Below are 13,891 nucleotides of genomic sequence, written 5' to 3'. Positions count from 1 at the left end.
TCTTGATTGGCTGTCTACCGGCGCCATACAAATATTTTCCCAGGCTTATTAATTTTAGTTGGGAGAGAAAAATATATTCCTTTGAACACTACATCTCACACCATACATCCTCTTTTTTAAATACTCGAGTTCAATTTCGAGGGATCAAAGGTAAAAGGTGCCAAATTAAGTGTTGGTAAAATATGACATTTTGTGTTGTTGTTTTTTTTCAAGCAAATCAGGTACGCCGCGTTTACATTTGGTAAACTTTCCGAGGTCAGGTTCATTCTTTATATGGGCAAAATTGAAAGAACTGTTTTGGGCCATCTTTTTTGAGAAAACAATGTTCAGGTAAAAGGTTCCAAGTTCTCTTGATACCTTCAATTCAAAAACATGTTAATTGTTTGGAGCAGAAAATGTGCTATCTTCACTTGGTACCGTTTACCAACCATTATTAAAACATTAGTATGACAACGAACTGGTAAGCGATGAAGAAGAACACGATCAAAGCGACGAAAAACAGTCTCTATTTAAACTTACACCTAATAAACATGCGATTTACAAATGTCCAGGCGTAAACTTTTAAGTTGAACATGAGTTTTTATTGAACGATAGTTGAAATCGAATGTCATAAAAGCAGCCTGATAAAAATGCAGTGAAGGCTAAATCCATGAACGACGTAGACTGTTCTTAATGTAGATGCAAATGTTCAGAACAACATGTATGTGAAGTTGGCTCAGCCATCGGCAATCGTCAATCGACATTCGATATTATATAGCAGATATTTAATGTCGACTTTGAACATCGAGCTGGACGGAATTCTAGCTCGACATTCGATATTATATAGCAAATCTTCAATGCCGAGCTGCAATGTCGAGCTGGACGGAATTCAAGCTCGACATTCGATATTATATAAGAAATATTCAATGTCGTGATGAATTGTCTAGCTGGACGGAATTCTAGCTCGACATTCGATTTTATCGCAGATATTTAATGTCGACCTGGAACGTCGAGCTGGACGGAATTCTAGCTCGACATTCAATATTATATAACAAATCGTCAATGCCGAGCTACAATGTCGAGCTGGACGGAATTCTAGCTCGACATTCGATATTATATAGGAAATATTCAATGTCGTGATGAATTGTCGAGCTGGACGGAATTCTAGCTTGAAAGTCGATATTATTTAGCAAATCTTCAATGTCGAGCTGCAATGTCGAGCTGGACGGATATCTAGCTCGACATACGATATTATTTAGCAAATCTTCAATGTCGAGCTGCAATGTCGAGCTGGACGGAATTCTAGCTCGACATTCGATATTATATAGCAAATCTTCAATGTCATGCTGCAATGTCGAGCTGGACAGAATTCTAGCTCGACATTCGATATAACTTAGCAAATATTCAATGTCGAGCTGCAATGTCGAGCTGGACGGAATTCTAGCTCGACATTCGATATCATTTAGCAAATCTTCAATGTCGAGCTGCAATGTCGAGCTGGACAGAATTCTAGCTCGACATTCGATATCATACAGCAAATATTCAATGTCGAGCTGCAATGTCGAGCTGGACGGAATTCTAGCTCGACATTCGATATTATATAGCAAATCTTCAATGTCATGCTGCAATGTCGAGCTGGACAAAATTCTAGCTCGACATTCGATATAACTTAGCAAATATTCAATGTCGAGCTGCAATGTCGAGCTGGACGGAATTCTAGCTCGACATTCGATATCATATAGCAAATCTTCAATGTCGAGCTGCAATGTCGAGCTGGACAGAATTCTAGCTCGACATTCGATATCATACAGCAAATATTCAATGTCGAGCTGCAATGTCGAGCTGGACGGAATTCTAGCTCGACATTCGATATTATATAGCAAATATTCAATGTCGTGATGAATTGTCGAGCTGGACGGAATTCTAGCTCGACATTCGATATTATATAGCAAATATTTAATGTCGTGATGAATTATCGAGCTGGACGGAATTCTAGCTCAAAATTCGATATTATATTGCAAATCTTCAATGTCAAGCTGCAATGTCGAGCTGGACAAAATTCTAGCTCGACATTCGATATTATATAGCAGATATTTAATGTCGACTTTGAACGTCGAGCTGGAGGGAATTCTAGCTCGACATTCGATATTATATAGCAAATCTTCAATGTCGAGCTGCAATGTCGAGCTGGACGGAATTCTAGCTCGACATTCGATATTATATAGCAAATCTTCAATGTCGAGCTGAAATGTCGAGCTGGACGGAATTCTAGCTCGAAATTCTATATTATATTAACTTTAAATTAAAAAAAATGTATCTTGTATATTTCTGAAGGAAATGCAGGTAAATAAAATTGATTGCCAATTTTGCCATTTTAACATTCAAAAAGACGTTAAAGTTTCACGGTGGGGTCAAGCCATAATGCAGCCATGGTTTTTAAAACTAATTTAAATAAGGAAATTAACAATTCAGGGGTCAAACTTCTATAAAAAAAATCAACAAGTATTTTTTAAAGAAAGTCTTTGATCCCTTGCAGCTCGACATAGAAATTCGCTTAATATATTTGAAATATCCAGATGGATACCGTCCAACTCCACATCCATATCGAGATGGATATTGAAGATTTCCTTTAATTATATCACATGTCATGCGGAAATTCTTTCCGGCTCGCAATTCCAGCTCGACATTGAAAAATCCCTATAATTTATCGAATGTCGAGATAGAATTGCGTCCAGCTCAAAATTCCAGTTCGACATTTAATATTCCCTATATGACATCGAATGTCGAGCTAGAATTCCGTCCAGCGCGACAATTCATCACGAAATTGAATATTTCCTATAAAATATCGAATGTCGAGCTAGAATTCCGTCCAGCTCGACAATTCACCACGACATTGAATATTTCCTATATAATATCGAATACCGTCCAGCTCGACATTGCAGTTCGACATTGAAGATTTGCTATATAATATCGAATGTCGAGCTAGAATTCCGTCCAGATCGACATTGCAGCACGACATTGAAGATTTGCTATATAATATCGAATGTCGAGCTAGAATTTTGTCCAGCTCGACAATTCATCACGCGTTGAATATTTCCTATATAATATCGAATGTCGAGCTAGAATGCCGTCCAGCTCGACATTGCAGCTCGACATTGAAGATTTGCTATATAACATCGAATGTCGAGCTAGAATTCCGTCCAGCTCGATGTTCAAAGTCGACATTAAATATCTGGTATATAATATCGAATGTCGAGCTAGAATTCCGTTCAGCTTGACATTGCAGCTCGACATTAAATATTTGCTATAAAATATCGAATGGCGAGCTAGAATTTTGTCCAGCTCGACATTGCAGCTCGACATTGAAAATTGGCTATATATTATCGAATGTCGAGCTAGAATTCCGTCCAACTCGACATTGCAGTTCGACATTGAATATTTGCTATATAATATCGAATGTCGAGCTAGAATTTTGTCCAGCTCGACAATTCATCACGCGTTGAATATTTCCTATATAATATCGAATGTCGAGCTAGAAAGCCGTCCAGCTCGACATTGCAGCTCGACATTGAAGATTTGCTATAAAATATCGAATGGCGAGCTAGAATTTTGTCCAGCTCGACATTGCAGCTCGACATTGTAAATTGGCTATATATTATCGAATGTCGAGCTAGAATTCCGTCCAACTCGACATTGCAGTTCGACATTGAATATTTGCTATATAATATCGAATGTCGAGCTAGAATTTTGTCCAGCTCGACAATTCATCACGCGTTGAATATTTCCTATATAATATCGAATGTCGAGCTAGAATGCCGTCCAGCTCGACATTGCAGCTCGACATTGAAGATTTGCTATATAATATCGAATGTCGAGCTAGAATTCCGTCCAGCTCGATGTTCAAAGTCGACATTAAATATCTGCTATATAATATCGAATGTCGAGCTAGAATTCCGTTCAGCTTGACATTGCAGCTCGACATTGAAAATTTGCTATATAATATCGAATGTCGAGCTAGAATTCCGTCCAACTCGACATTGCAGCTCGACATTGAAAATTTGCTATATAATATCGAATGTCGAGCTAGAATTCCGTCCAGCTCGACATTGCAGCTCGACATTGAAGATTTGCTTTATGATATCGAATGTCGAGCTAGAATTCCGTACAGCTCGACATTGCAGCTCGACATTGAATATTTGCTATAAAATATCGAATGTCGAGCTCGAATTCCGTCCAGGTCGACATTGCAGCTCGACATTGAAGATTTGCTATATAATATCGAATGTCGAGCTCGAATTCCGTCCAGCTCGACATTGCAGCTCGACATTGAAGATTTGCTATATGATATCGAATGTCGAGCTAGAATTCCGTCCAGCTCGACATTGCAGCTCGACATTGAAAATTTGCTATATAATATCGAATGTCGAGCTAGAATTTTGTCCAGCTCGACATTGCAGCTCGACATTGAATATTTGCTATATAATATCGAATGGCGAGCTGGAATTTTGTCCAGCTCGACATTGCAGCTCGACATTGAAGATTTGTTATATAATATCGAATGTCGAGCTAGAATTCCGTCCAGGTCGACATTGTAGCTCGACATTGAAGATTTGCTATATAATATCGAATGTCGAGCTAGAATTTTGTCCAGCTCGACATTGCAGCTCGACATTGAATATTTGCTATATAATATCGAATGTCGAGCTAGAATTTTGTCCAGCTCGACATTGCAGCTCGACATTGAATATTTGCTATGTAATATCGAATGGCGAGCTAGAATTTTGTCCAGCTCGACATTGCAGCTCGACATTGAAGATTTGCTTTATGATATCGAATGTCGAGCTAGAATTCCGTTCAGCTCGACAATTCATCACGACATTGAATATTTCCTATATAATATCGAATGTCGAGCTAGAATTCCGTCCAGCTCGACATTGCAGCTCGACATTAAATATTTGCTATAACATCGAATGTCGATTGTCGATTGCCGATGGCTGAGCCATCTTCACACACATCAGAATAATAGTTATAACAGTTAACATACTGGCCACTCAGAGATTATGTAGACGAGACACAGCTAGTTTATTTGAAGTCAAGTTAGAAACAAAAAGCCAGAAAAGATATTTAATGGCCAGAACTTTTATTTCTTTACAATTGGTGAGCAAATCAAAGCGCTTAAAGTGCTTCTACCTAATACGTTTTGTCAGTATAGTCATGTAATAGTGAAATAATTTAACTTAACTAAATTGGTATAATCTTGCTATGTATTCCTTCGCAAATGCCTTTAATTTTTTTATGCTGATACTCAATTAAATCAAAACTATAATTTAGCATATTTCAAAAGGAGGTATTTATAATTACTTCATTGCTTTCTGCTTTGTGTACCACGTTATTCACAAGTTCATTGAATGCAGTACAAAGAAATGTAAAAAATGGCTGCTTCTTATAAGTTTTTTTGCAGCAACATTAACTGTAAATGGTGTTTCTCTCAGCATTCGGTAGTTGAATTAAAGTGATGAACACAATGCCGAAGTTTAACTTCATCTGGGAAAAGACCAGACCTAATTAACAGGTAAGCAATTTATGCAATCCATGCATACTGAACAGAATATTTTTTACATTTAAATAAACGTATAATAATGTAATAATATGGTCTGTTGAAAGTTTAACATACGATATTTTGTCTTAAAGCTGCATTGGAATTCTATAATTGACATTGAATTTTTCTGCTTAGATATTAAATGTATGAACAAGGTTTCCATGTTTTATGATTAGAAGTTTATTGCATTTTTCAGATGCACAGCCTGTATTAAACCTTAGAAAGACAAGAACATTATAGTGCCGGTTGATGATGGATTATGCCAGTTGAACTTTAAATGATACAATAAAAAACAGTCCACAATGTCACGATTTATTCAGAAAAGTGGGTAACATGCACACCAAGTATAAATATATATATATAAGCGTCAATGTGTTGTCAATAAATGGCAATTAAACAAGTATACTAAATAGATTATTATGTTTCATTGTAGTGTATTCATTTAATTTCAATATTTCTCTGCATACCACAAAAAATAGTGGAATGTTCGATTCGAATTTGTTTTTCTGAAGTATGTCTTTAATCAAGAATCCCCTATAAACAATTACTAATTCACCATGATCTAATATGTCCGCAAACTGTGAGGCTATTACCATATACCTGTCACTCTTGCTCCTTTTATCCACATCCGACACAGATGTTATAGAACCAGAAGGTGAAATGTCAATAAGACATTCAAGAAGTATAAAGCTGCCAATTTAACAGTCCGTATGTCTGTCCGTCCTTCTCATTTCTTGATTGCTTCAAAACTTCTCAACATATGGACGGATTAAAACCCCCACACATGTTCACCATATGAAGTGCACATCCAGTGTTCCAGCAATAAATCTTCGTTCCAAAGACTTAATATGGCGTGGCCACAACTTCGAGTTGAATAAGTCGTGGCCATCAAACACACATATGCGACCCCGCTTGCCTTTTACACTTAACAAACCAGTTGTCTGGGACAGGTGTACAACTTATGAAAAGGAGACCTTGAAAAAAAACGCAATACGAAGCAGCAAGAATTGTTACTGGTCTCACAAGTTCAGTTTCAATCGCTAGATTAATTAAGGAAATCGGCTGGATTTCATTGTCGGATAGAAGAAAAATGCAAAAGTTAATTTTAGTTTACAAACATATCCACGGTGAACTGCCGTCGTATTTATCAGCACACTTTCCACAAACAGTCAATGATTCTACTCCTTAAAATCTGAGAAACAATGAAAATTTTAATACAATGAATTCCTAGAAATATATAATCGTTCAACGATGCCGTCATCCTTGTCATTTTGGAATTCACTAGATATAGAAACAAGACACTCACCAATTCTCTATGTTTAAGCGTCAGTTAAAAGATAGATTTAAACAAACCCCAATCCCATCTTATTATACTCGTGGAAAACGTCGCTTCTCGGTATATCATGCGCGACTTAGAAACTTTTGCAGTGACCTAAATTCCGACTTGTTCAACAACCACCTTCGAGACTCTCCACTATGTATTCATTGCAATGTAGAAGAAGATGCTGAACATTTCTTATTTCGGTGTTCTCTATTCGCCGACCAGCGATTAAATCTTTTCAGAAAGACTCGAAAATTCCATCCGCTCAGTACAGATAAACTGCTATTTGGTTTTAACAACCTTTCAGAAGAAAACAACGTCCTTATCTTAAGTGAAGTTCAATGTTTTATTAAGACTGCCCAACGTTTTAGCTAAGTTAACAATCGGTATCAGGAGCTCATGTTCTCTTGATCTCTCTTTCTCTCACACGTCTTTCTCTACAACGTCTACTGAAGTATCATATTTTTCCAATAAACAATGCAATATACATTGCTTATAAAACACCTTTGCTTGGTATAGAATGTGGCGTTTCGGGAGAGGGCCGTAACTGATGTTGACATAACTCGTGGTATAATACCTTTGCATGCTTGATTTAAGAATGTCGGTCTAAATATTGTGTTGAAATTTGTATTGATATTGTCATTGTGAAATGTGTTCTCATGCAATAAAATATTATTAAATTTAAAAAAATAAAAGAACAAACCAGTTGTTGAAATGCACTGAAGTAAAACACTGAAGTAATGACAAAACAGTTTGAGCGAAAAAATGTTTAATTGCAAGAAATTTCTTAAGGCCCATATAGCATTATGGTAATTTGTTAAACAGCATTCGTTGATTAGACATAAGGTAAAATAATGTAGGATGACATTGACATTTGATCAGACATAACTTCTTAAAAAATGTACATAAACGAATCAGAAACATACATTTAAAACTACGAATCACAATAGTATTTTTTTGAAACTTCTTATTTAGTTTGAAATCACTCCTATAAATGTAAATAACAATAGGAAACATATAGCATATAGAAGATTCTTGGTGATTGACACGTTATTATTTGTTACAGGAAATAGCCCCAAGGAGGAACCAGAATTAAAACACGCGCAGAACGGCAATGATGCTGGCGACGCCGGCTACCATTACCCATGGTCTGAAGTGGCGTTCAGCGGAGTTGCAGAGAGCCTTTTCACAAAAACACACAGTGCCTTTGATGCCTGCCACGGTCTGTTCCTCACATTTGTTACTCTTCATTGGCGAACAGGATCTCGAAATCACTGAAATGGGTATAGCAAAATAAAAAGAGGTGGCAAAATGTCCCACAAACCGCCAAATCGCCGTACATTCGTACGTGTGTGCGTGCGTGAAGCTGGGAATAAATTTGCTTAGAATTTGACCGCCAGAAAAGGAAAAGGTATTATTGTATACATTAACATTGTCTGGGTTTGACTTCATATTTTTTATTTTCCCAAAACCGTACAATTTCTTGTGATACTACATACACATGACACCATAAGTATATCATAAGCACCCCAATTAAAAAGATTCAACAAACAGCTACGCCGTAAAATAACAAACGCCATATTTAAATTCTATAATACCCATTTTACTGTCTACTATTTCTATTCAGTGTTGTCCTAATTTGGTGAGTTCAGTGAGCAACCTTGGTTTCCTTTGTCGTCTTTTCCGCCAACTTTCATGCATCCCGAGGGGCATTCCAATTCGTCAATGCCGTCCTTTTTAAAGGGATCCTTGCACCCTGACTTTGTAAGGGAGTTGCAACTGTAGCATTTGACAGCAAACACCTCGTCCACTGAAAATATAGACCAGTTGTTAAAAAAGAGTATACATTTATGATCATACAAATAAATAAATATACAAGGTAGCTAGGAAGGCAGGCAGGGTAGGTAGGTAGGTAGGTAGGTAGGTAGGTAGGTAGGTAGGTAGGTAGGTAGGTACGTACGTACGTAGGTAGGAAGGTAGGTAGGTACATAGGTGTGGGTGTGTATTGGGGTGGGTGGTTGGGTTTCCGGTGGATCGGTGGGGTGCCGGTGGGGTTGTTTGGCCTTGGTGTTTTGGTGGGTGAGAGGCTGAATGAGTGTTTTTTATTGGGGTGGGGGGGGGGGGGGTTCGGGTGGAATTGTGGGAGTGTTAGTGTATTGGTGGTTTTGGATGGGTGTGTGGCTTGGCTTTTCATAGAATGGGTGGGAAAGTAGGGGTGCAGGAATTTTCAACCCAAATACTATTCAACCCTTTCTCAAAACGAAGACTATTCAACCCTTAGACTTTTCAAAAAACATATTAAGGACTTTTCATCCCTATACCTTTTGGACTTTCCTAGAAGAAATACTTAGGAACCTGAGGAAATGGACGCAGTTATATACCGACAAAAATACTATCCTGAGAAACCGGAAGCCGCTTTATGCCGAGAAAAGATGGAAGACGATACATGTCAGGAGACGATGGAAGCCTCTTATATGTCAAGAGAAAATTGAAGTCGCTATATGCCAAGAGAAGATGGACGCCGCCATATATCAAAATAATATGGAAGCTGCCATATGCCAAGAGAAATGGAAATCGCTATATGTCAAGAGAAGCTGGAAGCTCCAATATATCTAGAATGATGGAAACCGCTATATGCCAAAAGAATATGGAAGCCGCTATATGCCAAGAGAAGATGGAAACCGCTAAATGCCAAAATGATATGGAAGCCGCTATATGCCAAAAGAAGATGGAAGTCGCCATATGCCAAGAGAAGATGGCAGCCGATATATGTCATGAGGAGATGGAAGCCGCTATATGTCAAGATAAAATAGAAGCCGCTATTTGCCAAGAAACATTGAAAATCGCTATATGTCGAGAGAAGATGGGCAGCCGCTATATGCCAAGAAGATAGAAGGTGGTAGATGCCAGAAAAGATTGAAGCCGCTGTATGTCAAGAGGAGATGTAATTCGCTATATGTCGAGAGAAGACGCAAGCTGCTATATGCCAAGAGAAGATGGAAGCTGCTATATTCCAAGAGAAGATGGAAGCCGCTATATGCAAAGAGAAGATGAAAGCCACTACATGTCAAGAGGAGATGGAATGCGCTATATGCCAAGAAAAGATGGAAGCCACTATATGCCAAGATAAGATGGAAGCCGCTATATGCCAAGAGAAGATGGGTGCCGCTTAATGGCAAGAGAAGATGGAAGTCGCTATAGGAATGACGACACCATTACGTCATATGTACTTCCGTTGTGTGGAAAATTCTCAATAATAAAAAAATGTTCTTATGATTGATAGACATGTTTTCACATGCTCAATACCCTGTAAATCAAAAATATCATTATTCCTCAAACTTTTAAACCTTAAGTATCTATTCTTGCTTGATTTATCATTGAGAGTAGAGATTAAAGCATAAACCGCTGCCCTATAGTTGAAAGGTCATTTTGGAAGAACTGTCATGGCGGACGATGCAATTTTTAGAATTTGTTTTTCAAGTGGAGTGATTTTTCTTAGGAATAACTTGACCCCCCTTTTTATTGGCTTAAAAGGTAATTTAAAGCTTGTACTTTAGGAATATATGTGGTTATCATAGCCTGCATTCGCTCGAAATGCCTTTAAATGTTGTCTAAAAATTACAATTTTACATTGAATTATATAAGGAATAACAATGGTGGTGTGTAACCTAAAAGGGACCAAACTGCTTTGTTTAAAAAGTGTTATTTTTGGTAAGAAATGTATTGCATTTCACTATTTCTGGCAAATTTTCACCATTACATGCATTTATCTTGTCCGGTTGATCAAAATATGCTATTTCCTGGTTTTCACAACTTTCGCCTATTTTTTTTTTAAAAATGAGTCGTCTGCAATCTTACGAGCAATGAAAATGTCCAAATTTGGTGAAAATTTGACTGCGAGAACTTGAAATGTGTGCAAAGATGTGTAGAACTGCCCCGTTTGATGCTTAGAATGCCATTTGAGTCAAGGTTCAGTTGAAAAACCTCAAAGAATGGCATTTTGGGCCAAAATGCCTTAGAAAATACAGACGCACAGGCACTTGGGTGACAGGCAGTGAAACTGGAAAACCTGACACAGACTATCAGATTGAGCTAGCTTTGGGTGTATTTATGTATGAAGAACTAATTGAAAGTGTTTTTCATAAAAAATGCAGGGACGGGTTTAGTTATAGGAATGACGACACCATTACGTCATATGTACTTCCGTTGTGTGGAAAATTCTCAATAATAAAAAAATGTTCTTATGATTGATAGACATGTTTTCACATGCTCAATACCCTGTAAATCAAAAATATCATTATTCCTCAAACTTTTAAACCTTAAGTATCTATTCTTGCTTGATTTATCATTGAGAGTAGAGATTAAAGCATAAACCGCTGCCCTATAGTTGAAAGGTCATTTTGGAAGAACTGTCATGGCGGATGATGCAATTTTTAGAATTTGTTTTTCAAGTGGAGTGATTTTTCTTAGGAATAACTTGACCCCCCCCCCCTTTTATTGGCTTAAAAGGTAATTTAAAGCTTGTACTTTAGGAATATATGTGGTTATCATAGCCTGCATTCGCTCGAAATGCTTTTAAATGTTGTCTAAAAATTACAATTTTACATTGAATTATATAGGGAATAACAATGATGGTGTGTAACCTAAAATGCCAAGAGAAGATGGATGCCGCCAAATGGCAATAGAAGATGAAAGCCGCTATATGCCAAGAGAAGATGGAAGTCGCTATATGCCAAGATAAGATGGAAGCCGCTTTATGCAAAAAAAGAAAAGTTCCAGAAATATTGGCCAACAAAGTGTCCGTTACGAATTTTGTTCCTATTTTATTATTTTAAATATCAAGATAATGATTTACCTCATTTTGATTCCTCGATTGGTTTGAAAGCTTATTTACAAAAGACTCGTTTGTATTGGTTTTGTTTTAGTTATAATTACATGAGTGCCGGCAATAAAAGAAAGTTATTTTCTATGTGTCGTACTTCGTCCACAGTGAAGTTATTTACTGTATAGTCCGTCGCTGATTGGGCCAGTGCTAGAAAGCATTGACTGTGTTGTATTTACAAATAGACTGTCTTAACACACTGTGGTCAATTTTATCACTGTATTTTTCGTTGAAAATGCGCCAACGACTCTTTAAACTACCAGTAGAATCGGACGTTTACGGCTTAATTTATCTTATTTTTCTTTTGCAGAAGTGTATTCGAGTAACATTAAAATCAAATCGGGGAATGAAGTTTTGACTATGGGTTGCGTTAAATGTAAAAGTCGAAATATGATCGTCTAGATCTTTCATGACTTGCTAGAGTTATATGTTTTAAAGATTCTTAAAAGTGTTTTGGTTCCGTACGTTTAAGAAATTCCCTCATATATTTGTAGTTTTTTATTGACGAAAGGTTGCCTCGTTTTTCCAATCTTTACATAACAACAGAATACGCGTTGGAGCTTTTTCAACGCATACCAATGTGGCTTCAATAGTTGCCCACCATGTTTACAGAACTTGATTTATACTGACATTATCTATCGTAAAAATATCCTAAGGTCTTTATAACAATCTTTAACATTGAATCAAAATGAACGATTTACCATTATCAGAGTTTTAATACTATTATTACGTATGTAATTAGTTTTGTTTTGTTTTTATTTAGGAGATTAGTACGATAATAATAAATGTTTTACACTAAATTGTCGAACGATCAATGATAAGATCGGCAATATACACTTACCCGAAAATAAAGTCACTAAACCGACAAGCACCACGAAGCCGATCACAAAGTTCGCCATAGTTGTATTCGTATTTGTATGCGGATCGGAGAGTGTCCAGCGCAACTATGAGTGTCTATTTAAACTGAATGCTGTATTAACAGTCGCTTCAATTATTTACTCTTGACTTTTTTATCACATGACCACATTAGCCCTCCCACTTCCCAAAACTATTTTTATACTTATGTTTGGATCGCTTAATCTTGTTTGAGTCACAACATTATTCGGCTACCAATTATGTGGTCATTATTTTGATAAAGTAGAATAAATTGGGATGTTGGTGTCCATTTATATTAGTTAATGCAGCCAACTGTCTAGTAGAAATTAAAAAAATTCATAGTTTTAACATCTGACAACATTATTTGTGTTTGACTTTTCTTTTTAGCTCATATAAGGCCACACCAAATTATTAATGTTTAGTTGCTCGGATTTTTGCCAAAAAAATTGGAGCGAGCGAGCGAAAAATATATTTTTCCTTATATTCAATATAAATGAGAAAGATTGTTCAAATAATTGCCCTTAAACCCATTTTAATGCCATCTTGAACTGAACCTCTAATGGACATTAGGAAAATGTCGGAATACATACTATTTATTCATCCGTGTTTAGTACAAACATAATATGGATAAATCTAATTTCTTATATAATTAAAACGTACTTTAATATGACGATCATTTATAATAATATATAACCCTGCTTTTAGTAAACGACTTATTTAAATCTACCTGAATCAGTTTAACATAATATGCAACTGTATTTAGACATAACTTAGGATTGATTTTGGATTTCTAAAAAATGATCACTTACACACTCGCATCATCAAACATCAGACTCCATATAACATAGACTAAATTTTGTTTTTATTATCACAGGAAATGCAATGACATGTGCTTATTAAAACAAAAAGAACAAGAGTATTTTTCAGAGTACTTTTTTGGTTATTTAGATATTTTTATGCACCAGCCAATTGTATATGCCCCCCCCCCCCCCCTAAGTCCGGAATAGCGGGGACTTTGACTTCCGGTCTCTCAAAACCCGGGTAAAATACCCGACCTGCAGGGACACACTGCTGGTAAAAGCCCTGCCAAATGGCCCCGCAACCACGAATACCTATGTGAGGCCCATTCCCGACTATTTTCAATATGAAGACAAAACCACATTCACTAGGCACTGTGGGGCCACCTGAAAGGTAAAAACACAGCCCATTGCCTCTGCTGTACCCAGTATACCAC

The 13,891-nt window shown here is 36.9% G+C and overlaps 1 protein-coding gene across 1 annotated transcript; it reads right to left on the bottom strand.

Annotated features, from left to right (window-relative positions):
- Positions 1-7,651: 7,651 nt before the first annotated feature.
- Positions 7,652-12,781, bottom strand: LOC128236289 (protein quiver-like). Its single transcript, XM_052951177.1, has 3 exons — positions 12,623-12,781; positions 8,560-8,709; positions 7,652-8,173 (listed from the first exon to the last, which is right to left on the bottom strand). Exons 1-3 carry the CDS (start codon positions 12,678-12,680, stop codon positions 7,992-7,994), a joined length of 390 nt encoding a protein of 129 aa, XP_052807137.1. The 5' UTR covers positions 12,681-12,781; the 3' UTR covers positions 7,652-7,991.
- Positions 12,782-13,891: the final 1,110 nt, after the last annotated feature.

The sequence above is a fragment of the Mya arenaria genome, chromosome 5, assembly GCF_026914265.1.
Source record: "Mya arenaria isolate MELC-2E11 chromosome 5, ASM2691426v1".
In the NCBI taxonomy this organism is placed as follows: Eukaryota; Metazoa; Mollusca; class Bivalvia; order Myida; family Myidae; genus Mya; species Mya arenaria.
Note: the sequence above shows the minus strand (reverse complement) of the source record. Positions and strands in the feature narration are given on the sequence as shown.